We start from the raw sequence: 27,936 nt of genomic DNA on the forward strand, positions 1-27,936 counted from the left end.
CATTGTAGTCTGTGCTTTTAACCACATTTATACCTCTTTTCTTACCACCTTGTAAAATTTACTTGCATGTATGTCTCCACTACATTTTGATCTTCTTTAGGTTAGGGAACATATCTTACCCATTTTTCCAGATTCTAATGTTGTACCAAATACCTAGAAACTTTTGTTTAGTGTATGATGCTTTGTCCTATGCAGTGCAGTTGTCTTACTTCATACCTGCTTACATGTCTTTGCAGGCTTATGGAGATTTTGCATGGAGCAATCCGCTGCATCCAGATATCTTCCCAGGACTGCGGAAGATAGAGGCAGAGATTGTGAGGATAGCTTGTTCCCTGTTTAATGGGGGACCAGATTCCTGTGGATGTGTAAGTATATGCAAGTGGCGTCCTATATTTTTTTTTAGCTTAAAATGTAAGAGTTTATTCAAATCATTTTACTTTTTTTAATTACACAAGTGATATGTGATTATTGTAGAAAGATCCAGATTAATAGCAATTTTAAAATACTAGTAATTTTGTAATCCATATAGTATCAACATTTTGGCATATGTTCTTCTAGATATTTTTTTCTCTTTAATTTTTTATTTTGAAAAACTTTAAACCTACATAAAGTTGCTAGGATAGTTTAAACAACACCCTAGGGTCACTAAATGTAAATATTTTGCCACATCTCTCTTTGCTCCTTTCTTCCTGTCCCTCTCTGTCATCCCCTCATTCCCTACCCATTTATCTATATGATTCTGTCGAACCATCTCATAATTTGTTGATACACTTCTCACATTTTACTTGAGCTGGAAGTTTACTTTCCAATTTTGCTTTAAGTCAAATCTCATTTCAGTGGGTTTAAGAACAAAGAATAAAGAGCGAGGAAGGACATCATTGTATTTAAAGACACACAGGAGGAGTCCTTGTTTCAACTATTTCCAGTAGATGTTTGTTTGTTTCCCTAAACTGTGATTAATAAACTTCCGTTTAGAGTTGTTACTACAAACTGATACTGTCTTCTGTAGAAAAAAACTAAATCTTAGCTTATGTAGGATCGATAGATTTAACCCAGGATGCTGTAATGGTAACTAGAGGTGCTAACCCTATCAGATACTTTTATAATCGTTATAAAGTCCGCAAATTTATTGAAGGGTCTATCCAAAGTCAAAAATATTGTATAGTTACTTTTTTGTTTTTTCCAGTAAGCAGTGTTGGTTTACTCTTACGTCGGCACCATTTCAGATATTCAGTAGCTAACAAAACTGGTATTCCTGGCATTCATTTTCCAAAAATAATTCCAAATTGTTAAAAACTGAACCAACCATAATCTAGCAATTGGGTTCCTTGATGGCATTTAGATGAACGGGATGATAGAGACGGGAGATGATGATATACTTACAGCATATAGGTATTCTCCTGTGCCATTAGACTATGAACTTTTAAGAGACCACAACCACAAAACAGTTAAACACAAAACAGTTTGACTTTATCCAGTAAAGTTGAAGGTACACATTTTATGACGCTGAAATTCTTCTACTCAGGATATATCACAGAAAAACTAGTACATTTGTGTATCAGGACAGATGTGTATTCATAGCAACATTGTTCATGAGAGCTAAAAACTGGAAATAATTCAAATGTCTATCAACAGTAGGGTGGATAAATTGTAGAATATTATGTGTGCTTCAATCCGTCACGGTTGTTAGCCAGCTTAATGCCCAAATTTCCGTACTGGCCAGTGGGAGCTTCTTAATTTCGGCTCCTAGGTCCTTTAGTGTGACCCAGTGTAGTCTTTGAAAGGTTCCTTTCTTCCTCCTCCTCTTTTTTTTTTGACAAAATTTTTTTTATTTGATGAAATATCCTGTGTTTACCTCATACATTTTCTGTTCCAGACCCAGAATCAGCCATTTGTCCAAGGAGCCCTGGTTCATTTAAAACTGTGTAAAATAGTTACGCGGTTCCTAAGTCAAATTTATGGAACAAGACAGAAGAAACAAAATTAACCAGAAAAAATCCAGAGAGACAAAAAATAGAAAGACAAAAGAGAGGTTAAGAAACATAAAGGGTAGAGTGAGAAGGGCTAACACACATTTAATTGGTGTTTAAAGCAGTTAGAAAACATAGATAACCTATAAAGGTGTAACTATTAGAACAACTGACAGTCTCAACAGCAACAATGGTAGGGCAGTTGGAGGTAGATGGAAGACTGGCTATTAGTTGATAACTTGAAGCTGTGTAATAAATACAGGGGTTTTATTAATTTCCTCTTTAGTTGTGTCTAATCTACATTTAGTTTTTCTGTTGGGTTTTTAAATTTCATGTACTGTGTTTTTTTTTAAGAATTGTTTTTTTTTTTGTGTGTGTGTGTGTGTGTTTTAAAACCTGCTTGGTTGTTCTTTATTGTCCCTTTCTTTGGCTTATATTAGTATTTTGTTTATTTAAATATATTGCACATCATTATTTTATATTCTCTGTCTGACAGGTCCATTACTCATGAGCCTGACTTTTTTGTTTCTGCTGGTTTCACTCATATTGTCTTATATCCTTATAGTTGTGATTTTTTTTTTTTTTTTTTTAAACTGGGAGCCACTCATTTTCCTGGGAACTTAACCTTGAGACCTAGGTTGAAGTTAAGTTCTTCCAGAGAAGATTTGTAATTACTTCAGCCAGCTGTTGGGGAATTTCTGGGAAGTGCTACCACAGTGGAACCCGTTTAAGTACAAGTCTCAGCTTGTGGTTTTGTGCTACAGAGGTAATGTGAATTCAGACCACAAACTCACATAAAAGCTGTCCTGTTACACATTCTTGAGAGATCTTATTTTTCTTTACCTGAGCATCAGGGTTGAGAAAAGCAATTTTTCTTGCTGTCCCCTTTTGTGCCAGTGGGATTGATTTCTTGTACCACCCAGAATGTGGGTTTTCAGCCATCTACCATGAGACTCCTTACTTGGAGCAGGCCCTGAATTTATCTCCGGTTCATTTGTCAGAGCGGGAGTTTGAGATCTCTGGGGGTTGGTTGATAGCAGCCCTCAGAGTTAAAGCCAGCTTTGGCACTCTCTTACCTTGTAGGATCCTTGATTTTGCTTTGTTTTGGGGTTCAGTATATTGTTTTATGTTAGCTCAGTGGTGGAGGTAAAAAAATATTTGTTTCATCAGGAGTTTTAGTTGTTTCAGGTAGGAGGGTTGCCCACGGTACATAATCTGTATTTCTGGAAATAGAAGTTCTGTAATTGCTTTTATACTTGAAAACCTCTTTCCCCCTGAATCTTCTCGTTTTTCCTAGGTTACCCAGCTGCTCCCTTAAACAATGTGATTTCACAGATTGCCAACCATTCCTGTCATTCACTGAATGCTTTTTGGTTGTCTACAACTAGCCAGATGGACACAGTTCTCCAAGTGTGGCGTGACATTGATCTTTCAGTCTCTGTCTTATTTATATGGGTTCACTAAACTTACCTTAAACCTTTCCTCTAAGTCAGTCTTTTTATTCTCAGCAGTGTTGGTTCTGTTCCTTGTTGTTTCTAATTATTTATTAGTTCTGTATTGGTGTTGTTTGGTACTCTGTTTTTTTTTTGTTTTTTTTGAAGTTTGCAGTTTCATTTTGTTGTTTCATTGTCTAGTCTTTTAACTCTTGTTTTCTTGAATTCATGTTCTTGTGATATTGTCCTGTAGTGACGGTTATGAGGAATTTCCTTTAGTTCCTTGGGTGGTTACCTTCAGAGCTGGGCTTTTATTTTGCACACTACTTTTTTTCTTTGTGTATGTCTACATAGTTACCGTGCCCTTTTCTTTCCTCTTGGCTCATGTGTGGTGGCTCTCTCTAGACATTCTCTTTGTTCTTGTTCTTGATGCAGAGTGGATGATTTCTTGTCTGAGAGTGTTTGGTTGGGGGCAGGGCTCAGCTAAAGCTTTGTTCCACCTGTATTAGAATATATCTAGATCTCATCTTCTGAGATTTGTTAAAAGCTATCTACCAGAGTTCACTGTCTAGTTGGAAGAGAATAATATACGCTTTGGGCTTTGATTATTTATTGAACCCATCCTGTATCCCTGAAGTATATACTTTCAAGTGTCAGTCCAGATGTTCTCGCTCCCCATTTTGCTTGTTTCTCCTTAGCCATCACGTCCACCACTCACTGATCTAAAGATCAGGAAAGAAGGAGACCCCCTCCACTTGCTCCTTTGAAGATTTGGGGGGAGTTAATGAGAAGTCTCAGGATTTCGCTGACTCACCCGGACAGTTTCCAGGGCTTGGAACTATGTTTTGTTCTCTGCTATGGCTTGGAAACTTCTGTTTCTTTTGTTTTCATTGCCACTAGTTGAAGTTTATTGCATTAGATTATCTCTCTTTCCTTGTTTGGTAGCTGTTATTGCAGGTTTTTACTATTTTTTTCTTCATTCTTACTGGTTTGGGGGGAGAGAAAAATCTGTGAAGTAGTTTTAGTCTTCTGTCTTAATGCAGAAGTCCCATACGAGGGTGTTTCTGTTTGCTTTTGCATTGGTACATTTAAACATGTTGCTCTCGTTAGGATCTTTTTAAGTGGGTGTGTCAGGGATCTGGAGGACAGAGTCTAAGAGCCCCAGTCTCTTCTAATACTTAGACTTTTATAAGGTAACTAATTACTTCTGGGATGATTTGAGTTTCTCCCCAGTCTCTCTCTCTGTCTCTGTCTCTATCTCTATCTCTTTCTGTCTCTGAGTCTCTCTTGATGAGCTGCTTTTGGTGAAGAAAGTTCAGAGTTCAGAGGTGGGAAATATGAAGACAAAGCCAAATGGCTGTATTGTTTTCAGACTATTCCCAATTAAGGTATTAAACTCTTCTCGTTCTTTGTTCTTTAACCTTCAACTTTCTTTCCTTTTATTAACTTCATTTGCCTCAGAATGGATGCGAGGTGACTTCATATACCAAAAGTGATTAGGTTGCCAAGGAAAATAGTCTTGGCTTACGCAAATGCCGTTAGGGCCAAACACCATTTAAAACAAATTTCCAGATAGGTCATGGTCTTACTCTTGTTTTCTGACATTCCTATTACATAGCAGAGTGAGAGTTTTTATATATGTTGAAAGAAGTTGTCTAACATAACAGGTAGTTGTTGAGGGCTCTATTTTCTTACTTCACAACTAAATTTTTGTTTTTCTTTGGGTGTGGTGAAAGGAAATGGGAGAATAGCATATTTAAACACAGAATTTGGGGATCAGAAATAAAAATTAGAAGTAGAATTTACGTGTTCCTGCTTTTACAGTCAGAAGTACACTGGGGTTTGCCCAACAAACGTGTTGATTTGAGCACTTACTGTACTAAAAATAGGACATGTGAAGTGAGTGAGTGAGTAGGGTTTGGAAATATTTTTGCTGAGGTCATCATTGGACCTTAGTAAGAGATAGACGCCCCGGAGACTGGGGTTTGCTGGTTCTTTCCAGACTTCCTTCACAGTGCGTTTGGCTCCTCATGTGACAGTCTGAGGTTTTATGCTGGACCACAGAGCATGCTGCTGATTGCAGAGCTGACCTCAACTGTACGCTTCGTCTTCTCCAGCATAGAAATGCGGAGACCGACAAACAAGTGTTCTGTGCCCATGTGTAATGCCTTACTTTGTGGATGATGGTTCTATGTTTCACGAAGACTTCCTGAATCAAAAAATGACTAACTTTTCTCAGCTGATCTTCCATATAACTCTGGACCACTGGCATTTTGTAGCTAATGCTATTTTTGTCCTATATGTGGATATTAGGACATTTTAGTTTCTACCCTCTCTCGTTCCATCTCATATTAAGCTACACTAAATACGAAAATGTAGAAAATTTTACTTATCAACCAATGCTAGAGGGTGACATTGGGTGACTCACTTTAGTAGCCTAGGGGCTCAGTTTTCTCACCTGTAAAATGAAAAAACTATATAAGATTGGATGAATCTTCAGAAATGATAAATCTAAGAAAATACCTGCCTACCTCAGTGCTATGGCTTTTTTTCTGTTCATTTTTTTAAATTATTCATTCTTAGATGTTATCAAAAGATAGCTAGATGGGTTAGTAATCATAGTTTACTAAAAGTCAAATCAGGCATTAAGAAATGTTCATTGAGGGGCTGTTAGGTGTCAGCTACTGGACAGGTGCCACGAATATTGTCACGAAGAGACTGGTACTCACCGTCATGAGTTTGTAATCCAGTGAGGACAGTAGGATGAATGAACTAACCTCTGCATCTTTTTGTTTCAACTCTGGTAAAGAAATTGGCCTGTATCAATTTCAGAGGGGCTAGATCTAGCTTCAGGAAAACATTTTATTTCATTTAAAAAACTAGGATTTTTGTTTTCATTTCAGACAAGTAAGATAACAGACTCTAAGTAGAGGCTTCTGCTTTCTTTTTTCAAACTTGTCAGAAGCCACAGGGTCACTTGGGAATGCCTAAATCGGTCATCTGATGTATAGTTTACTCGACTTGTAACTTCACAACTTTACATTCTTCAGTGGGCATTGAACACTTAAATCAAAGTCAGTCTTGATGCTTTTGAATGGAATAAAATATCCTATCGCATCTGCAATGGGATGAATTAATATGGAAATGGATTGTGCACAGATCTGGGAAGGTGTGCATTTGTCCAGACAGTGCAGAGCGTCTGCTCATTCTTAGTTAGTAGGTTTTACTCTTCTCCTGATCCAAGATTGGGCTTAGCCAACAAAGTGAAATTTTCCTCTGGAAGACATAGCATTGTCTCCTCTGTGGCATGTGAGACCGTGTCTGTTTCTGCACCAGACACAGCGACATGAGGATGGGAAACACGTGATGATAGCTCTCTCACTCCCTTTCACAGATGGTGTCTCTTCTTTTTTACAGGTGACCTCTGGGGGGACAGAAAGCATACTGATGGCCTGCAAAGCTTACCGGGATCTGGCCTTAGACAATGGGATCAAAATTCCAGAAATGTATGTGTGAGTGGCTGGGTTCCCCGGCCGCCTTAGATTTGTATGTTTGGAATACGCTGAATGAGACAGCCTGACAATCTGTTTTCTGCGTCTTTTTTGGCAATTCCAGCCCTCTTTCCTCCTGTGCTGTGCCCTTGACCCATGACTTCATATTCAGCAAACTCCTGAGTGGATCAGCGAGTTAATTTTTAAGATCATTCCCTGCTCCCCGTCCCCCACACACACTTCCAGTTTATACGTGGTACATACTGCAAGTAAGAATGAGAACCTTTTTCTCAAAGTGACAGAGTGACAGGACTCTATCTTTGAATTCTGTGATATTATAAATTACTTTCAGCCTTTGTTTATCTTAATTCAGTGCAAGTTTGTTAACTATAACAGGCGGCCTTGGGGTGCTCCCTAAGAAAATTTCAACCTGAAGGTTGTTTTCTGGGAGGAAAAATTTTAAGAATCTTTTTTGAGATTTACCCACATTGCCACCCCATGGTCATAATTTTGATACTTGGTTGCATTTTTTTCTCTAGACCCTCCTTGTACAGTGTGTTTATAGGACGTTTGGGTGAATGTTTTTGCTGCAAGTGTTGGTGACTAAGGGTTTTGTTGCACATGCTCTCAAGCTATGATTCATACTTAGCCTAAGAAAATAAATCAGGTCGCCATCTTTCTTCATACCTAAATCTTTAGTGCTTGGTACTTATTAAGTAATAGATTTTTCTGCCTTAAAAGGGAACAGATTAATTATAAAAGTGGAGCAAATGAGTGATGTCTGGAAGCAAATAATTATGACTCAGTTTCCTTTTTCAGTACTATTTGAAATGCTGCTTCCAAGTGTGTAGTGAAAATGGGGACTTTTTAGTTTGTCACAGGATCATTGTCTTTCATAGATGGAGGGACCACTGAGCTGATGCTCAGCTGCTGCTTTAACATCCCTGCTAAGCAATCGTACGTTTTCTCCTTGAACATGTGTCATGTCAGGAAGCTTTCTCCCCACTGAGGTACCTACCCTGTCTTTGGATAGGCAGCCGCTAGAAGGCTCCACTTTATGTTGATCTGATCCAAGTTTCCTGTCCTTTTCACACGTCAGCCCTAATTTATGCTTTGGATCCCTTGATGTGCGATTATTTCCGAGTTCTTTCTGTTGCCAAAATAATCTCCTAAATAATAGGGAAGTTTCTCTAGAATATCAGTTGACCTCTTTTTGTGCTTAAAAAGTAAATATAAACACTTTTTAAAATTTGAGGAAAAATAATTAGAGCTTTACCCCTGATGAGTTAAGTTGGCTGCTAACTGTGCTCCCTCCAGAATCCCGTTTTGATCTGAATTTCATTGTTCTCTTCTTCCCTGTCACTTAGTGTGGCCCCTCAGAGTGCCCATGCTGCGTTTGACAAAGCCGCCCATTATTTTGGGATGAAGATTATACGAGTTCCACTGAACAAAATGATGGAGGTGGATGTTCGGGTGAGTTCTTCTGAAGGGCCATTTTCTGCCTTGGGCTGCGAGAAGCAGGAAGTACCACCTGATGGACTGGTTTTCTAGTGTTGTGTGCAAATAGGCTCGAAATGCCTTTGCTTGTAGCAGCCACAGTTGCAAAAACTACCACTGGCAGTGGTGATTGATTGCAGCTTCTTCAGTCTTTTCGTCGATTCATGAATTCTAATAGGAAGATGGTCTAGTTCCTAACGGGAGCCTTGAAAGACCTGGGCTTTGTTTCAGCGCCATCCCTTTCTTTTCTCTGTTTGTAAAATGAGCATGGACTAACTTGCCCCAGGACTCTCACTGTGGTTCTGACTGGCATGAATTAGTACCATTGCCATTAGAATAATTTTTTTTCCAGAGGTGAACTGTTCCCATTTATTCACACTAGCATTATTCCTCCCATCTTTATTGAGGTATTTATTAACTAACATATTAATTCATTGACAAATAAAAAGTTGTATATATTTAAGGTATAGAACTTAGTATTTTCTGTAAGTATACATTGTGAAATAATCACAATCAATGTTTTAACATACACATCAACCTCATATATCACTATTTTCTTTTTTCTTTTTTTTCATGGTTAAAATACTGAAGACCAGCCTCTAGATCTCTAAGCAAATTTCAAGTATACAATGCGGTATTAACCGTACTGGTTAAATAGTCCCATGGCAGTACGTTAGCTCTCCAGAACTTATCTTGCATAACGGAAACTTGGTACCTCTTGACCAGCGTGTCCGCCTTTCCCTCATGTTCTAGTTCTTGGCACCCGCCATTCTACTCTTGCTTTTATGAGTTTGACTGTTTTAGATTCCACATATAAATGAGATCATGCAATCTTTGTCTTTCTGTCCCTGGCTTATTTCACTTAGCATAATGTCCTCCAGGTTCATCCATGTTGTCACATGGCATTTCTTTTTAAGGCTGAATAATATTCCTTCAGTAATTATTTTTATGCCTCGCATTTGTGTAGAAGAAGTTTCCAGTTTTCGGAGTGCTGTCAACGTCACATTTGAGCCTTAGGACAGCCCAAGGAGGTTGTAGAAACTATTAGTATCACAGTAGTTCCCAGATGAGGAAACAAACAGTGCATTGGTTTCCTCAAGGTTTCTCTGTGGTCTGTGGGGCGGGACTCACATTCGGCTGTTTTGCCTCATGGCCCTGTATTCTTTTACCTCCACAGTGATTTTGCTGTTTTTGTGTTGTGCTCTCACTCTGTTCCTCAGATGGGCCCATCTGGCCTTGTTTGTATTCTGCCACCTTGTTTGGGAGGCGGTCTTCTCCCAGGTTGGAGAGGGGAAGGAGGGCACTAGTGGAGCCGGAATTCCAAGTTAGCAGTCTCGATTAATCTTGGCAGTGGGAGAGAGAAGTGCGGAGTGGATGCTCATTTTCCCTTCAACCTTAAACCCCTAGGCAATGAGAAGAGCCATCTCCAGGAACACCGCCATGCTCGTCTGCTCTACGCCCCAGTTTCCTCACGGGGTGATAGATCCTGTCCCTGAAGTGGCCAAGGTACGAGAGAGAAATGGACTCCTTGGCAGTCAAATTAAGGTTTTAAAATAGACCCTCATGGTGCAGTACCGGGTAAATAGGAGCGATTCTGAGTTTGGATTTTAGCACAGTAGTGATGGCTAGCTCTCATCAGCCGTGTTTGGAGCCCCTGATGGTTAGCTTCTGCTATGGGGGAGGAGTAATAGAAGGGAGAAGAAGGCTTTGTTTAAGTTGGATGTTCTAAAGTAGGGCTGACATCTTGATTCAGATAGGGACACGACCAGCATGTTGGAGCGTGTCTGCCAGCCTGGTCCTCAACATGCTGCCCCGTGGCACCCCTCCCCACGCCCCCACCCACGGTTACTAAAGCAGGACCTTTTCCTTTTCTCCAGAGGCCGCCACAGTCAGGGCTACTCATTTCCCGCTTAATTCTACAATGAGTTTGAGGCCCTGCCTATTTAAATATAAAATAGATCCCACATTTCAGATGAATTATTGTGAGGGCTGAGTACATTTGAAAGATGAGCTTTTTTTATTAGGAATGTCGAAAATAGCCTGTTTTTTAAAACATGGGAGACATAGTACGTAATGGCCTGGTGGTTACAGCCCACCTTCCCGACCATGCCTTGTGAAGTTCTTGTTCTAGGGCTACAAATGAAATTTCCCATGGTCTTTATTTTTTGGAACTAGCTGGCTGTCAGATACAAAATACCTCTTCATGTAGACGCTTGTCTGGGGGGCTTCCTCATCGTCTTCATGGAGAAAGCAGGGTACCCACTGGAGCAGCCATTTGACTTCCGGGTGAAAGGTGTGACCAGCATTTCAGCGGACACCCACAAGGTGAGCTAAGGAAGAGGCCAAATGTTAATCAAAGTAGACAGTGGATTATTTTGACGATTATCAGCAAAATAAATTGATTAAAGCATTAGCTTCCCCTTAAAATGTAAAGTTAAGTCTGGCTCTTTGTTCTCACCAGGGCGGCTGATTGAGGTGACAAGGTGTGTAATGATAGAGGTGCCAAGCAATAGTGGAAAGGAACCTGTTATCTTTGTGTCTTATGGCTGAGAGAATTTCTGTATGTAACTGGGACCTGCTAGTATAGTGACCCTTATAAAAATGAGTTCCCCAAAGCCTTGAGATTATTTGGGGGAGGGTGGAGGTGAGGTTGATACTGGTATTCCTGAGAGAGGAGGTATGTTAATGTTGCAGCCCCGATGCGATGGGGGCTCCTGCACCCAAATGGCAGGAGAGGAGATTCCTTTTGAAAAAGGGAAGAACTTAATTCAGGAATGCTCAGCCTGTAATGTTTGAAATGTCCATGCCTGTCACCTGCTGTGGACTGAGGCAAAGTCTACGTCAGTTTATTTTAAAGCTGGAGTAAGTAGCTTCTAGATTCTGAGCACCATAATGTTCTTAAAACGGAGGTCTAACACTAAGCAGAAAAAGATGAGAAGGGAGTCAGATCGTGATTTTAGTTGTTCCAAGTGGCTTGAATTCCATCCTTTCCTGGCTTCCAGTGGAAATTTATCTTTGCTTCCATCCTGACAGATACCCCTCCCTTAATGTTTTAAATCAGGAAAACCACACGCTAGGTGAGAGGGGAGGGAAACCGATTAACTGGAGAAGTAGGCACTCTTCTTCCTGGGCCTCAGACTCCTCATCCCTGAAACAGAATCATCCCGTCAGTTCCCTCTAGCCTTTATTTAACATTCTAAGAGTGAATTTTTAATGTGAGTGGGGAACATGTCATAGAGAAACTGACACGTGAAGGAGAAATTTGCACGATGCGCGTTTCGGGCCAGGACACTCACCTGTCTGCCTCTTCCCCCCAGTATGGCTACGCCCCCAAAGGCTCCTCCGTGGTGTTGTACAGTGACAAGAAGTACAGGAGCTATCAGTTCTTCGTCGATCCAGACTGGCAGGGTGGCATCTACGCTTCCCCGACCATCGCGGGCTCACGGCCCGGTGGCATTAGTGCAGCCTGCTGGGCCGCCCTGATGCACTTCGGTGAGAGCGGCTATGTTGAAGCTACCAAACAGATCATCAAAACTGCTCGCTTCCTCAAGTCCGAGTATGTGTGGGAGATTGGGATTCTGCCTTGTCTCTTGCTTTGTCTGCTGGTGGGCTCAGGGCACCTGCCCGGCCCAGCACCCGTAGCCACAGCCCATTTGCTGTCTCCTGAGAGACCAGGGGCCTAGGGCAGCAGGTTAGGACTGTGGTGCTGGCCTGGGAGGATAAATGCCCTTGCTCTGCTGTGACTTGGAGGGTCTCATCGGGCCTTCACCTGTAGGCCATCGTGTCTGCAAGGATGTCTTAACAACTGGCAGCTCTTACCAAGTGCTAACACACAGTTCAATGGTTAGGACAGTGGTTCTCAAACTTGACCGTGCGTCCTGATCACCTCGAGGGCTCGTTAAAATGCTGATTGCTGGGCCCCACTCCTAGAATTCTGATGCAGTAGATCTGGAGTGGGGGTCTGGGGGTTTGCGTTTCTGGGGTGCTCCCAGTGCATACTGATGCTGTCAGTCTAGGAATCACACTTGGAGCATCACTGGAACAAGAAAAGAATTGGGGGTGGGGGTGATGAAATCTCCTTATGACAAGGCTAGAACTGGGCTGCGTGCTTTGTCTAGCTTATCTATTCACGTATTACCCACTTGTTTCTCTGTGTGTCACCAGTAGTGGGGAGGCTTTTTCAGAATCTTGAAGGTGAATGGAAGTGACCATGGGCATGTCTCATTTGAAAAAGGCCGGCATATAGTTCTGATATTCCCATCTGTTGAGAACTGCTGTACCATTTCTCACTTTAGGGATTTCCTATATGGCTTTTTTTAAAAAAAAGGATGGAGGGATTATTTTTACAGTATTTTCTGTTTAAAGTACATCTTTTATGCCTCAGGTGCCCCTCCATGTCAAATCATAATTTGGAGTTGGGCAGACAGGTTAGGAAGCAGTGATTCTGAGTCATTGAGTCTACATGGGGTTTGGGCCTTTGAATATTTGTAATGTTTAGGAACCACCGATCTCACTCTAGCCACCTCATTTTAGAAGATGAAAGCACTAAAGCCCCAAAAGATCAGATTGTATTACAAGGGAGACATTGGTTGATCAACGAGAATTCATGATCAGAGGAATAGTTATGTCTGAATTTCCTTTTTGTTCCTTTTCTTGTTTGTTTTAAGACTGGAAAATATCAAAGGCATCTTTGTTTTTGGGGATCCTCAAGTGTCAGTCATTGCTCTGGGCTCCCATGATTTTGACATCTACCGACTATTTAACCTGATGACTGCAAAGGGGTGGAACTTGAACCAGCTGCAGTTCCCATCCAGGTAAGCTTGCAAAAGCATCTTTCCCTTCCTTTGTCCATGACTTTTGAAGAACTCGGATAACAAGGTGACCGAGTATGGTGATTGACTGCTCGATCCCAGCACTATAGTGGCAACTATAGTAGCTATAAGATTTCTGCCTTGGAGTTACTCAATATCAAAGCAGGACCATTAGCTTTAAACTCGGGCAAAATTAGGTGGCAGCCTCTTGAGATCAGGGGTCGGTCATAAGACCCTCTGCACCCCCCACCCCCCCGCTCCCCCATCTCCACTATCTTTCTAGGCTCCGTACTCTCCGATCCGTCTGTCCCGTCATCAGATTGGTCTTATAAACCGGCTCGTTACCGGAGTGACATTTAGCTTAAAACCTTCTAGAGGGCTTCTGGTCATTCAGGCCTGCTACTGTCTTCTTCAGTATGCTTTTCTCACCTGATATTCCACGATGCCTTTAAATAAACACTCGACCCCAATAGAAGAGGTCTCTTCAGTGTCCTTCATGTGTTGGCACCATTGGCAATCCCATCTGGACAGTTTTTTCTTCACAATCCCTCTGTACCCCAATCTACCCCAAGGGAAATGAGGGTTTCTTTTTCGCTCTGACATCCTTCAAGCCCCCGATGGCCTTATCCCCATGAGGGTTTGTCGTCTAAGATAAAAGCATCCCGCTGGTGGTCACATGGGTGAAGTACTTGGGGTGGACAGTTTTGGAGGGGAGGGGTGGGACAGAGCAGCCAGTTGTTCTCCTTCTGTCAGGAGGGTTCTCGATCACGCCGAGACGCCCTTTGCCAGCCCATGCTTCACAACCCGTGTATTTGAGAGCCTTGATTCCCAGGGTTGGGTACAGCGTAGATGACGTATTTGTCACAATAACATGAAAAAGCAGCCGATGAATTCCTGTGTTTGGAGCTGCTTTATTTTGGGGTTTTTTTTCTTCTTCTTCCAAGGTTCACCTCTCTTTGTCTCTCTCTTCTCCCATAGTATTCACTTCTGCGTCACGTTAGTACATACCCGGAAGCGAGTAGCCATACAGTTCCTAAAGGACGTCCGGGAATCTGTCACTCAGATCATGAAGAACCCTAAAGCAAAGACCACAGGGATGGTAGGCACATGTGGGGCTTTTCCTTCCTGTGGAAGTTTAAGTGTTGTTGGGAGGGGCAATTTGAAAGAATCAGATGGCCCTGAGTCTGTTCCTGCCTCTGCCCCTTCGCCACAAATCTGTTTCCTTAGTGAATTAGAGCGGACGATCTCTGCCTCACCCATTCCTAGAGTTTTTTAGTCTGGAATCAGATATACTATATATATGAAGCATCTTGTAAATTTGAAAGTGCTCCACAGGGCCAGGCAGTAGTAGTGTCTATTTGAAAAGAAAAATTTGACACAGTAAAGGCAATAAACCTGTTTTTGCTGGAATTTCCTACAGCAAATCCCAGAGGATAGTTCCTTTGGGCAGAAAGGCAGACTGGCAAGTACCTGTGAAAAACTGACCACGTCAGCTCTCCTTCTGATAGAATGGAGCCTGGGGTGGGAGTGGAGTGGAGGAGAGGAAGACACGTGGAGGGCAAGGACAGGGCAGAGGGAGGTCATTTCCACTCCTGTACCCCTCGTCACTAATACCGATTCTTTGACTGGATTTGTAGGGTGCTATCTACGGCATGGCCCAGACCACCGTCGACAGGAACCAGGTCGCAGAATTGTCCTCGGTCTTCTTGGACAGCCTTTTCAGCACAGACAGTGTACCTCAGGGCAGCCACATGAATGGTTCTCCAAAACCCCGCTGAGCCCGGACCTTTTGTAGCCCCGAGGGGCTTCTGGCCTTCAGAAGGTTCTCGGAGTGTGGAACAGGCCATCCACAGTTTCAGCATCTGGTCTTGCTCCACGGAGCACGATGAGACAGACCACAGGACAACTCGGTCCTCAGGATTGTCGTTCCTCCTTTCACCATCCTTTTGTGGTTTTCAGTACGAAGACCCCGAAGGATTCCATTACGTTATTATTTTGCCCTTGTTCTAAATGTTATCCTAGGAATTGTTTTAACCATTTCCTTCTCTAACCTCTCTAGCTTTCAACTTCACTTAATCCTTGTGTGGCAGCTCTGACCTGTCCTGATTCCTTAGGGAAGCTGGGACACAGTTTATGAAATAGAAAAAGGTTTTCTTTGTTGTCTCAGGCAGATTGGCTGATCAGATAGGAAGCATTCATGTAACAAGTTTCCCTGGGTGGGTGTTAGATATACTCTAAGCAGGAGGCTTTTTCAGCCCCTTGCTCTTTGAGTAGGTTAGTAGTCTCTCTTAGGGTCACTTTTGTTGCGGTTTGTTTGACTTTTCCAGGACACAGATTGACCAGGCCGTTGTTGCTCTTATGCAGGAATAGAGTGGTCTGTTTACCAAGGCCGGGTGTGGAGGGGTCCACTGTCCTCTTCTTGCATACAGTCCCCATTTGATTCTTGGCTGCCACCGTCTTTGGGGATTCTTATTTGAAATTATGCTCCCCTTGGAGCATAATTGTTACCATGGACCAGAAGGGAATGCGATTCCCAGAGGATCTAGGACTTTCTGGCCCTAGTATTCAGAGCACACTGAGCCCTCGCCTGGGCTGGTGATACCAGAAACCAGAGCCTCTTACTATACTTTTCTGAGTATCAGAGTAGGATGAGCACCCAGATTCAAAAAGTTGTCACCAAAAGTTGGTGGTGGTCCTCCCTTCCCACACTGCTTTAAGCCAGCATGTATGAAAATATGTTTGCTTGAAGGAACCACTCAAAGCACCTTCACAAGTTGCCTTGATTTACCCTAAGTGGTGCAAGGAGGGTGTGAGAGAGCTCCCAAGGCAAGGAAAATTTTCTCTCTCCATGAGTGTGTTCTTCCTGCCTCTCCCCCCTTTATTCAACTCCCAAAGGTACTATGGCAATTTAGCCTCAGGTACTGGATGCTTCTCAGCCCTGGCTAGGATGAGAGAAACATTTTGGAATGGGAAACATGATGGTAAGTTTCAGTCAGAGGCCAGGGCCTGGGTTTTCTGCATAAGACTAGTTGCTCAGGGTGGTGCAGGGACAAGACCAAACCCTGCGCCCACTCCCGACCCTCTTCTCCCCGCGTGGGGCCCAGATCTAGGTTGAGCCGCTGTCCTGCCCTGATGACGACATATCCTGCGTGTGCCTTTTTCCTCCGCAGGGAGCAGTGGGGGGCTATTCCTGACCCAGGCCCAGGGGATCAGCCCCTGAGGTTTTTATTTGAGTAGGGGGATACTTAGGGTAAGTCAGGAGAAACGCCTCTGTTCCATTACCCTTCTCAGGGACTCCTGAATATTAAGCCTCTTCAGGCTGGTATCCTCTCGCCTCCCTCACTGGGTATGGTGGGGGCCGGGAGAGCCAAGACGACCAGATTTTTCCCGAAGCTCCTTAACCACTTTTGTCTGAAATGTTTCTTAGCACTGTATTTGCTACATAAAACTGTGACTGGCCATGTCATTGCAGGGCTGGTGTGTGTGTATGTGTGTGTGTGTTTACTCCTGTCAATTGTGGGTTCCAAGAGTGGTTGGTGTGTGTGTGTGTGTGTTACAGGGGGAGGCTGAGAGCCTTTGGGCATGGGAATTATATGTTCCCTCCAGCTGCTTAACTGGTGGGCACCTCCTGAGGGGGGCTGTGGTCAGAGCTGTGCATGGATTGTCTCTTGCGTCTCCAGTGCAGTCATTATGTTGGAGGAAGTCTAGAGACCCAGAACCACCCAGCAGGCACCACTGTGGTTTGTCAGCTGCTAAAGTGGAGAAGCGTGTGTCCTACAGTGTTCTGTTGCTTCCAGCGTTGCCCAGGACCTTCCCCTGTGCTGTAACAACATTGCTGCCGGTTGGTGGTGGTGGGGACTGGTTTTCAAAGGGACCTACTGTAGCCACTTTAATTTATGATCATGAGCCTTAGTTTGACCTAACATTTGTGAGCTTTCCATTCTGTGTGTGTCTGCACGTAGTAACACCCAGTCTGGCAGAGGTGGGCTGAATATCTTAATGATATCATGTTAGCAGGTGTCCCATTGGCCTCTGCAAAACCTGTACTGTCTTGTTTCTGCATTAGAAGTAAGTAGTCACGTGAATATACTGCCGTGTCACTTTTAATATTACCAGTTTTATACTTGGAAAATGGTACTTGCCTCCTTTAAATCTTTTCTGTCTTTAACTACCCCATTCCCATCTCAATGCTCCCTTCCTAATTGCAGCAATAATATCTTAAAAAGCAATTAAGTAATTAAATGTCCCAAATCTTAATAGTTGTGGATGGTTGCATTCATTTGATTATTTAGGCCCACACGTGCGATCCCAAATGGGGTGCTGGCAGCTCTTGAACTGGCTGCTGGTGAGAGATCGCCCCCTTGTGGTGAAATGGTTGTGTGTGACCACTGCTCTTAGGGCCAATAGTGGGACAGGAGTGGGTGAGCCTGTCTCCTGCCCAATTCCCAGCGCTTTCGTAGCTCCACCACCACTGATGTCACACCTGTTTTAAGGAGGTCTGGAACTCAGGTCTTTAGTTCCCCAGGGGCAGGGCCCTGCCTTATGTTTTCTGTCATCTTCATCCTCCATTTCTGCTTCCACCTTAGTGATGATTGAGCCATCTGTGGTAGTTTCCAGCCAGCTGGGCAGTGTGGCTCTAACCAAAGGGCACTGACTTCAAACCCTGCATTTGTTTTGGGACCTGATAGAACCTCTCAGAGCATCTTCGCACCTGTTACTGCCTTTGTCTTGTTCCATTATGACTTAAGAAGTGAGGAGTCTTCCCAAAGGGTTATTCAGGTTCCAAAGGCTGTCCTTCAGGTAACCAAGCTTTTCATTCTCGCTTGCAGCCCATTCAGACTTGCCAGAATCAACCTGAAAAATGCAGTCTTTGCTATGGTTTTCTGCCAAATGACTTAGTTTCCTGAGCACTACTTGCTTTGGGATAAACCCTAGAGAAAGAGGGGCCAGGATATGCTTGGTTAGGAGGCCTGGCCCATCCAATAAATGGTGTCTGGATGCTTATATATGCTCCTTACCGCTGTGAGCCCCTTTACCTTCTCTGTGGGTTCTTGGCAGCGACAGACCACTTAGAGCTAGACCCCGTAGCAACAGAAGTAAAGATGGAAGCCTAATTTGATAGCCACCAGCTAGAGCCTGGGTAAGCAAGTCAGGTGTTAGAGAGCCTTTTCTTGGAGTCTTAATTGCTTTCATTTTTCTTGTGCTTTCGTCTTTTTTCATAATCTCTCAATATCCCCTATAATTTCAATTGTTTGAATTAATTTTAGAATAAACATTCATTTCTAAAAAGTGTGGCTTGTGTCTCTGTCCCATGTAAAGTTGCTTCATATAACTGTAGTGCCCTCTAGGTTGGCCTTTTTCAACCCTTGATCCACGAGAGTAAACAGTTACATAACACATAGTCCATACTTCCATGTCTGGTGGCTTCTGTGCCCTAAAACAGTCATCAGGTCAAAAGCACATTTAGGAAAATTGAAGTCAGAAGTGGAGCAGATGGGGCAGCACTCTGAATCTTGTTGGTTTTCATATTCAGCCTTCCTGAGAACTTGCTCCTCACATAGGTGGTGACAATCCTAACTGGCAGGTAGGGTGGAAGGGGTCCTGCTCTAGTCCCTCTTAACTACAAACAATATGCTTATTTCTCAGCCACCAACGTCTGCCCCTTTTCTGGCCTTGGTTACAGGACCAACTCATGCAGGGTGACTGGGGTATGACATTGCCAGATGCCAAGTGCCCCTGGCATTTGCAAGTCAGCTTAGTGGCCGGGCAGCTACAGATGAGGGGTCGTAAGTGAGCACTCTTGCATAATGGCATACCTGGAATGCTATCTGGCATGTACCCAGGGGAGAGATGACTGCTCTCCGTGTCCCCTTCTCCCAGCCCTGGCACGTCAGTGGGAATATTCTGTTCTCCAGAGTTACTGGGTTGGAGGACCGATCCGCGAATCGCCTCAACTGCTCGGATGGTAAATAGCTCATCGTCACCCTTACAGTGTAAAAGCAGGCAAACCTGGAGACTGGCTAAATTTGTGAGTGCACAAACCATCAGGATTAGAAATCGCCCCACCTGATGTAGACCAAGAAGGTAATATGGTCCCAGGCTGCCATCCTGGTCGTGGGTCTCACCATGCATGTAACACAGGTGCCCTGCACACTTTTATCTGTGTCCATCGGGCCCCCTCAGCCATCTGTGCCTCAAGAACGCTTTTCAGGTCTTTGAGGCACAAGTCAAATGAAGCCTCCAGGTTCACCCTTCTTAATCACGTCCTGTTCTCTTAGCTCATCTCTCATCCTTGCATCGAGCGTCAGTTCATCCTGCCTAGTAATAGTTAAGCGTTTTCCTCTTTAATTCCGCTAGATGATAATGTACTCCTTGAAGGCGGGTGGTCTGGTCCCTTTTCCCCCTAGTGCCTCGCAGAGTTAAGTGTTTTAAATGAGTGCTTTAAATGCCTGTTGACTCCAATTTGGATTGGCCAGTGGAAAAGAAGATTCTAGAGCCCAAAGCCAAGGAAACAGTTTTATTTGAGGAATAAAAGCACAAATGTTTATCACAGGATGGGGTTGGCTTTAGGGTTCTGGTGTCTAAGATAAGATTTTGTCTTGTCTTAGACACAGCTTCTATCACAGCTTCTTGGGAAACAGAAAAGCAGCAAGACACAGCCTGGGAAGGAAATCATTCACTGTTGCTGGGAAAGAAGAAGATCTTCAAATTAGTGTACATTTAACAGAGCCCCAAGGATGGAGAGTGTGGTGCGGGGAAAAGGTGTCCATTCCTGGTGTTGGCAGTGACGCTGGCATCTCTTTCCACAGCAAGGACTCACCCCTTAATGGAGGCAGCAGGGTGGACTTGGCCATTTTGACTGCAGCAGCATTTGGGGGCTTTCCCTGCTCCCTCTCTGGGTTTCCAGTTCAGTCACCCCTTTCCTTGAAGAATTCAAAGAGGACAGGCTGGGTCTATGTCATGGACACGGCTACTTGCTCAATGAAGCTGGCCAGGTTTATGTCCCGTTCTGAAAGGCCTGCACATTCGTGGGTGCTCAGGGTGATGTGGACCTGAAAGAGAAGCGGAGGCTCGGGGCCAGCTGGTTCCACCGACGTAACCAACCTGCAAGCAGGACAGGCACCAGCCGCTGGGCGCAGCCACACCCAGGGCTCCGGGATACAGGCACACCTCATTTCATTGCACTGTGCACATAGTGCAATTGAAAGTAAGACCCTCCACTAGCAAAAAGGCACGACCCACTAAGGCTCAGATGATAGCACTTTTTAGCAATATTCTCTCATTAAAGTATTATAGCACCATGTAAACATACCATGCGCGGGGAAACCAAAAAATATGTGTGACTGGCTGTACTGCGGGACTGGTTTTATTGTGGTGGTCTCTGAGGTATGCCTGTAATAGCCAGTCACTACAATCTCCCCGAGGGGCTGCCTTCCAGACATGTTTTCATAACAACAGTGCCAAACAGTCTTCTACTACATCTCCAAAAACGATGGTGACTTCAGCTATAGGGCAAATGAAATACCCAAACATTAAGAGCAATCCAAAAGCGAAAAGCGAGACCAAAACAAACTCCAACTCCTAAACACTGTCCATTTACAAATCACCTTATCCAGCCTTAATGTTTTTACAGAGTCCAGGATAGCTCTTGGCACACGGCAGGCATTTAATGGCTGTTTCAGTTGATCCAGCAGACAATCTGACTTGTTTGCTGTACGTGGCTATTCTCTGTTCAGTTTTATTACTTTTTCATTCTATACATCCAGAAAGAGTTAAATCATGTAGAGCTAGTAACGATGAATATGTCTGATTCCCAAGGCCTTTCCTTCCTTGGGTTTTGCCTTCTTGACGTCTACTTAATGTTTAACTACAATTTATCTCACAATGTTTTAATTTGCATTTTTTTTTTTATGTGAGACCTAATATTTTCCAAGGGTGTTTATGTTGATTGCAGGAAAGAGATGAATGGAGCAGGAAGAGTGGACAGTCAGCCCACAGGTGAGGAGGGCCCAAGGGAAACCCAAGGAAGGGGTGACATTCTCAGAACTTGGACGGAGCCCAGCCCAATGGGCACAGCTCACTCACCTTGTTGTACACGTTAAACCATTCGGGATGGTGGTCCAGTTTCTCAGCCTGCAGGGCCACTCTTGTCATGAAGCCAAAAGCCTATTTAGTGAAATGAGACCCAGGTTAGTGTTTTGAGAGAGACGGGTGGATACCTTTTTATGGCCAGTGGAAAGCCTTGATGCAGGAGGATGGACAGACATCCTGTAAGGAGACTCCTCTAGCTTTGCGCATTCCGCCTGGCCTCCTGCCACTGGTTCTGGGGCTGGAGTTTGAGGAGGATTTCTGGAGTAGGAAGAAAATCCTGTTACTGCCATCACTAACAAAGTGGAAACACCAGACAGGTTTAGTCTAGGTCAGTCTTTTCACTATCTACTAAAATGTCTTCAGAAGTACATCTGCTTCCTAGTCGAGCTGTCTCTAAGGATTGTTTCTCAAAGTTCCAGGTGTGGAGAACCCAAGACCCATCTCTTCTCTCCAGTCCCCAAGGATGACACGTCCAGAGAAAGCTGGGTTAGCGTAGCGTCTGAGTGTCTTGGCTAACAGGACTTTAAGGGAGAGAACAAGTTCTAGAATGGAAGCCCCTCAGGCCCAGTCTCAGAAAACTGCCCCCCCACCCCCCCGCCCCGGTGCCATACCCTGTTAAAGTCTTTGAAATGGAACTGCTTGAAGATGGCGTCTCGGCCTTCCACCTCGTTCCACCCCACAGCCCTCAGGTTTGGCAGCAGCTGGTCCCTCTCCTCAGCACTTAGCCTGTGTGCTTTGCCAGCCTAGGAGAGGGAAAAAACAGAAGCCCAAGGGCACTTCTTAGTACAGGACAAAAAAGAGGGCCCCAGACCTTTCGGGGAATTGAGCCAGCTGCCACTGGCTCCTCTGGACTGGGTGACAGTCAAAGGGCAGCTGGCCCAAAGCTATAGACTGGGAGGTGTGGAGGGTGGCGCCCTGCCCTGGCTCATGCACTGATAGGTTCTGAGATTTTACATTCCACTCAAAAGAACAAAATCCTGAGGTGTAATGCACCTCATCAGGACTGAGGAGCAGTCCTCCCCCACCGCTGCCCCCAAAGCCTTACAGAGCCCTCTCTCCCCAAAAGCTAGTTCTCTTACATGAATGCAATAAAAGTAAAACCAAGCCCAGCTGTGTATGTATTAAATATGTATTAAAGCACAACCTTTCAGAAAGAGTACCCCTGACTGTCCAAGCTTCGTTTCCTGTTAGGGACCTTATGCAGTCCACTCCTGTGTCCCTACCGCCACTCAGGGTCAGGTGTATTGAAGTGAGCTGAAGCCGGGGCGGGGGTGGGCGGGGAATGACCACTGCTCTCCCCCCTCGTCAGTGAGAGCACAGGCACTGTTCTCAAAGTGCGTCTGTGCCTCCTTGCGGGGACCAGCAAAGCACCCAGCACTTCAAACACGTTCCAGTCGACTCTTAGCCACACTGCAGTTGACAGCCCCTGGCACTACCTGCCGGTGGGTACTCCATGGTGCTCCCATGCAGCCTCTGGTTCTCAGATGCCAGACTTAGGCTTCTCAGATTTCCACCTTTCCTGTCAGCCTGGGAAGCCCAAGCCACAGAGCTCTGTTAAAAGTGGAAGCAACTTGGCCAAGGGTGACTGGCAAAGTAGTGCCCCATCTATTTTTTTTACCTATTGTGCAGAGTGCCCTCAGGGTAGTCCAAATTGGCACAATTCAGGCCATAAGAGGAACCATCAGAGAACAGAAGGAAGCAAAAGTCAGTCCCATCCTCTGGGAGGATCCAAGTGTAGGTACTTAAGGGTTGCCAGAACGAGGCTCCTGAAATACAACTACCCACGGACAGAAACTGTGGAGTGCTCCATTGAAGACGAATCGAGGTCTGGGGAGACGATGAGAAGGAGGTTAATTTAGTTTTTATGAGGCAGCCCGCAGACTGGGTGCCATGGGTTGAGTGGCCAGATCTGGTTCAAACCCAGTTCTGCCATGCTGCAGCCAGGTGGCCCAGGGCACTTGTCTCCCTTGGCTTCATGGTAAAAGGGGATAAGAAATTCCACTTCGCATCAGCAAGAGGAGCTCACGGGACACTTCAGTAAGGGAATGTTATCTGCATTTTTAAAAGGAGACTTCCTGGGACAAGTAGGCATATGGGCCTTGCAGGTTTCGGTAGAATTGGAAAAGCATTGCAGCATTCTGACAAGTCAATCTTTTTCTCCTTCCTGAAAACGTGTGTTCTCTCTGGAAGATCTGACTTGGTCTGTCTCCTCTCCTAGGCTCTCAAAGGCTAGAGATGTCAATAGAGATCTGTGTCACACGCCCAACCCCATCTCCATTCCAGAGCTGGCCTTTTCTCAGTGGCTGATAAGCCGGCTCCACGTATCCAGGCAACCAGATGACCAGATGTCAGCCAAGGAATAGAGCCCACTGTTTAGTCCTTTGGTTCGGAAAGGAGTGGGTGGGTACTGGTGAGCTCCTGAGAAGCCACCCTTTCTCTTTAGAATCTTCTGGAACCCCCCAGGTCTCTCTGCCTGGGGATGAACTGACAAGCCCCTCAGATCTAGGATCAGAGAGGGGGCAGGGGTGGTGTTTGCTTAGTAAATCACAGGTCAGGCCTGCCTGGCCTTGATCTCTGGGGGTGTGCATGGAGAGGTTACTGATTACCCACGCCCTGCATCTCAGGGCCTCAGGGCACCTGACAGCCAGCCTCACTCACCACCTCTTCTCCCTCTAAGCTACAGCCTTCAAAATGCCTTCCCAGATAGCACTGCAGTCTGGACTGCTCCTAATGCTTTTGGGCCAGAAATGGGCTGTTAGGTCAAGCTTCCCTGGGTCTAGCCTACCTCCCCAGCTGCCCCCAGGGCTCACCTTCACCTCTCTGGCTGAGGGCGGGTGTGTGCGGTGTTGAAGGACAGGGCCTTAAACCCTCTTCAGGGGCAGCTTAGCCTGGAGGACGGCTGATCCTGAGCAATCACGTCCCCACTGCTGGGCGCAGGCCTCAAACTAGGCGCCAGGAGCTGGCTCGGAGGCCGGGGACAGCACAGGGTGCACAGAGGGCTTAGCCAGCCGGTGCCCAGAAGTGCGATAAACAGGCACACAGACAACACACAGATTCACTCCCCGCCGCGGGCGCGCGCGCACACACAGGTTGACCCCCACCCTCAATACAGAACAGAACCGTACCACCGAGGGGTCATTATCTGCGGGCTCACTATGCTGTCCCTCACCATCCCAGGCCTTGGTCCCACCGCCCCATCTTCCCATAGGGAGTTCACTAAGCCCCGCCCAAATCATTGTGGCGCGGAGGGGACGAGGGCCTGGGAACCGGGGGCAAGCCTGGCTGTTACCTGGACTTGCCACCGCCCTCTCCCGGCCTCAGCTTCTCCTGGGGCACAACCTGGGGTGGGAACGGGGCGGAGACCCCGATTCTCCGAATCCCGCGCGCGCTAGTCTGAGAGGGGCTCGGAAGAACCCTCCCTCTCGCTCCCGCTTCACCCTACCCAGCCCTGCCCTTGCAGCCGGCCTGGCCTGAACCCCACATTGTCCCCTTCCTCTCCTGGGGACCCACTGTGCGCCCGTTCGTAACGGCTCTGCGGCGATCGCGCTGCGCGATCCCCCCTCACCATGTCGGGGCGCGGTGCGGACGCGGGCGAGCAGCAGGTGGCGGCGGAGAGGGCGAGCTCGGCGCTGGGTGCACTGAGCGGCCGTCGGGCGGGGCCGCGCTCGGGCCGCCCCGGGGCGGGGAGCGCGGCCGGGGTGGGGCTGCGCCTGTAATCATTAACTTGGGCGCTAGGCCGCTGTTCCCTTCCAGCACTTTCTTCGGTGCCCTTGTTATGGGGAGCTCAGGGGTTAAGTACGCGGGATCCAAATGCAGACATGCATTTGAATCGTGCTCTGCCACTTGCAGCTGTGTGACCCTGGGCGCGAGATTATCTGTGTTAAAAACACCTATTGAGGTATTATTGATCGTCAATAAACTGCACATATTTAAAGTGTACAATTGGATGCATTTTGACATATGTATGCCCCCCTGCAACCATTACCACCATCAAGATCATGAACTATCCCTCACCCTAAAGTTTCCATCTGCCTCCTCAGATAACCATTGGTCTGCTTCCATCACCATAGATTAGATTGCATTTTCTAGAATTCTATGTGAATGGAAATCGCTTAGTACATACTCTTTTCTGTGGTTTCTTTCACTCAGCATAATTACTTTTTGAGGTTGAGCCAGGTCGTTGCATGTGTCAATGGTTCTTTCATGGCTTAAGTAAAACTTATTTGATAGTATTACATTGTATTGGATATAACACATATCACAATTTGTTTATTCACTTGTTAATGGACATTGGGTGGTTCCCAGTTTTTAAGCTGCTATGAACTTCCCGTACAAGTCTTTGCGTGGATAGATGCTTTCATTTTTCTTGGGTATATAAATAACTAGGAGTAGCTGGGCCAGGTCACATGGTAGATGTGTGTTTCTAACTTCTTAGGAAACTGCCAAAGCGGTCATACCATTGTACATCCCCACCAGCCTTGGGTGGGAGTTCCAGTTCCCACCACTCTCACAGACACACCAATACTTGGTAGGGTCAGTCTTTTTAATTTTAGTCGTTTTCGTTGGTGTGTAGTGGTCTCATTGTAGTTTTATTTTGAATTTCCTTAATCAATGATGATATTAAACACCTTTTCATGTGCTTACTATTTGCCATTGGTAAATCTGGTAAATTGCCTGTTCAAATTTCCTGTCCACTTTTTAAAAATTGAGTGTTTTCATATTTTTTTTATCTTTTTATTCTTTTAAGATTTTTATTAAAATATAGCTAACATACAACGTTATATTAGTTTCAGGTCTACACCATAGTTATTCAACATTTGCATACCTAAAGAAGTGATCACCATGGTAAGTCCAACAACCTTCTGACACCGTACCACGCTATCACAATATTATTGACTATATTCCCTATGCTGTACATTACATCCCCATGACTTATTTGTTTTATACCTGGAAATTTGGACCACTTATTCCCCTTCACCTTTCCCCCCCTTTTTTAGTTTTTGAATTACAGTTGACATTCAATATTATTTTATATTAATTTCAGGTGTAAAGCATGGTGGTTAGACATTTGTGTAATTTAAGAAGTGATCCCCCTTGACTAGTACCCATCTAGCACTATGCTATGTATTATCATATTATTGACTATATTCCCTGTGCTTTACTTTACATCCCATGACTATTTTGTAACTACCAGTTTGTACCTTTTAATCCCTTTACGTTTTTCACCCTGTCCCCAACCCCGCTTCCATCTATCACCCCAACAAATCTAGTACCCATCTGACACCATAGATAGTTATTACAATGTTATTGACTATACTCCTTATGCTGTACCCTACATCCCCATAACTACTTTTTAACAGCCAATTGGTACTTTTTAATCCCTTCCCCTTTTTCACGCACACCCCCAACCCCCTTCCCATCTGGCGACTATCAAAATGTTTTCTGTATCATGAGTTTGTTTCTGTTTGTTTATTTTGTACTTTAGATTCCACATATTGTGAAATCTCATTGCATCTGTCTGACACTCCACTCAGCACAATTCCCTCCAGATCCATCTATGCCACTGCAGATGGCAAGAACCCGTTCCCTTCTCCAGCCAAGCAATATTCCACTGTATATATATGTACCACCTCCTCTTTATCCATTCTTCCATCTGTGGACACCCAGGCTGCCTCCACATCTTGCCCTCTGTAAACAATGCTGCAATGAACATACGGATGCATATGTCTCCTCGAAGTAGCTTTTTGGGTTTCTTTGGATAAATATCCTGAAGTCGGATTACTGGGTCCTTCATTGTCTCTTCTTATAGCCTTTGTTTTAAAGCCTATTTTGTCTGGTGTAAGTATTGCTACGCCAGCTTTTTGTTTTGCTTTTTTCATTTCCATTTTCATGAATACCTATTTCCATCTTTTCAGTTTCAGTTTATGTGTGTCTTTCAACCTGAAGTGAGTCTCTTGTAGGCAGCATATATAAGGCTCTTGTTTTCTTATCCATTCAGCCTTCCTGTGTCTTTTGAGTGGAACATTGAATCCATTTACATTGAAAGTAATTGTTGATAAATATGTAGCTATTGCCATTTTTATTATTCATAATTTATATATATATTTTTTTCATCTTATAGAAGTCCCTCTAACATTCCTTGTAACACTGGTTTGGTGGTGATGAACTCCTTTAGCTTTTTCTTGTCTGGGAAGTTCTTTATCTGTCCTTCAATTCTAAATGATAGGTTTGCTGGGTAGAGTAATCTTGGTTGTAGGTCCTTACTTTTCATCACATTGAATATTTTGTGCCAATCCCTCTGGCCTGCAAAGTTTCTGTTGAGAAATCAGCTGACAGTCTCATAAGTCACTAGTTGACTTTCTCTTTCTGCTTTTAGGATTCTCTCTCTGTCTTTAACCTTTGTCGTTCTAATTATACTGTACCTTGGTGTGGGCCTGTTCGGGTTCATCTTGTTTGGGACTCTCTGCGCTTCCTGGACTTGTATGTCTATTTTCTTCACCATGTTAGGAAAATTTTCAGTCATTATTTCTTCAAATATGGTCTCAATTCCTTGCTTTAGCTCTTCTTCTTCTGGTGCCCCTAATATGCAAATGTTGCTATGCTTGATTTTTTTGGATTCTTTTTGCTGTTCCAATTGGGTGTT

General features: G+C 44.6%; 2 protein-coding genes across 3 annotated transcripts in view; one reads left to right on the top strand and one right to left on the bottom strand.

The window, feature by feature from the left end:
- The window catches only part of SGPL1 (sphingosine-1-phosphate lyase 1), a 51,550-nt gene extending 34,091 nt beyond the window's left edge, over nucleotides 1–17,459 (top strand). For both annotated transcript variants that reach the window (XM_019712448.3, XM_019712449.3), the window contains 9 exons: nucleotides 237–365; nucleotides 6,821–6,909; nucleotides 8,262–8,367; nucleotides 9,799–9,897; nucleotides 10,567–10,716; nucleotides 11,709–11,947; nucleotides 13,059–13,205; nucleotides 14,181–14,301; nucleotides 14,840–17,459. In XM_019712448.3, the coding sequence (XP_019568007.3) occupies nucleotides 237–365; nucleotides 6,821–6,909; nucleotides 8,262–8,367; nucleotides 9,799–9,897; nucleotides 10,567–10,716; nucleotides 11,709–11,947; nucleotides 13,059–13,205; nucleotides 14,181–14,301; nucleotides 14,840–14,980 (1,221 nt within the window). In that variant the 3' untranslated portion in view covers nucleotides 14,981–17,459. The remainder of the gene's footprint in view (nucleotides 1–236; nucleotides 366–6,820; nucleotides 6,910–8,261; nucleotides 8,368–9,798; nucleotides 9,898–10,566; nucleotides 10,717–11,708; nucleotides 11,948–13,058; nucleotides 13,206–14,180; nucleotides 14,302–14,839) is intronic.
- Nucleotides 17,460–19,704: 2,245 nt separating this feature from the next.
- Nucleotides 19,705–27,936, bottom strand: part of PCBD1 (pterin-4 alpha-carbinolamine dehydratase 1) — a 90,151-nt gene continuing 81,919 nt past the window's right edge. The window contains exons 5-8 of the mRNA XM_019712464.3: nucleotides 24,859–25,062; nucleotides 21,905–22,036; nucleotides 21,288–21,368; nucleotides 19,705–20,254 (exon numbers count right to left, since the gene is read on the bottom strand). Coding sequence (XP_019568023.2) covers nucleotides 20,156–20,254; nucleotides 21,288–21,368; nucleotides 21,905–22,036; nucleotides 24,859–25,062 — 516 coding nt within the window. The 3' untranslated portion in view covers nucleotides 19,705–20,155. The remainder of the gene's footprint in view (nucleotides 20,255–21,287; nucleotides 21,369–21,904; nucleotides 22,037–24,858; nucleotides 25,063–27,936) is intronic.

This window comes from Rhinolophus sinicus, chromosome 15, assembly GCF_057876585.1.
Source record: "Rhinolophus sinicus isolate RSI-liver-muscle chromosome 15, RSI-T2T, whole genome shotgun sequence".
Lineage (NCBI taxonomy): Eukaryota > Metazoa > Chordata > Mammalia > Chiroptera > Rhinolophidae > Rhinolophus > Rhinolophus sinicus.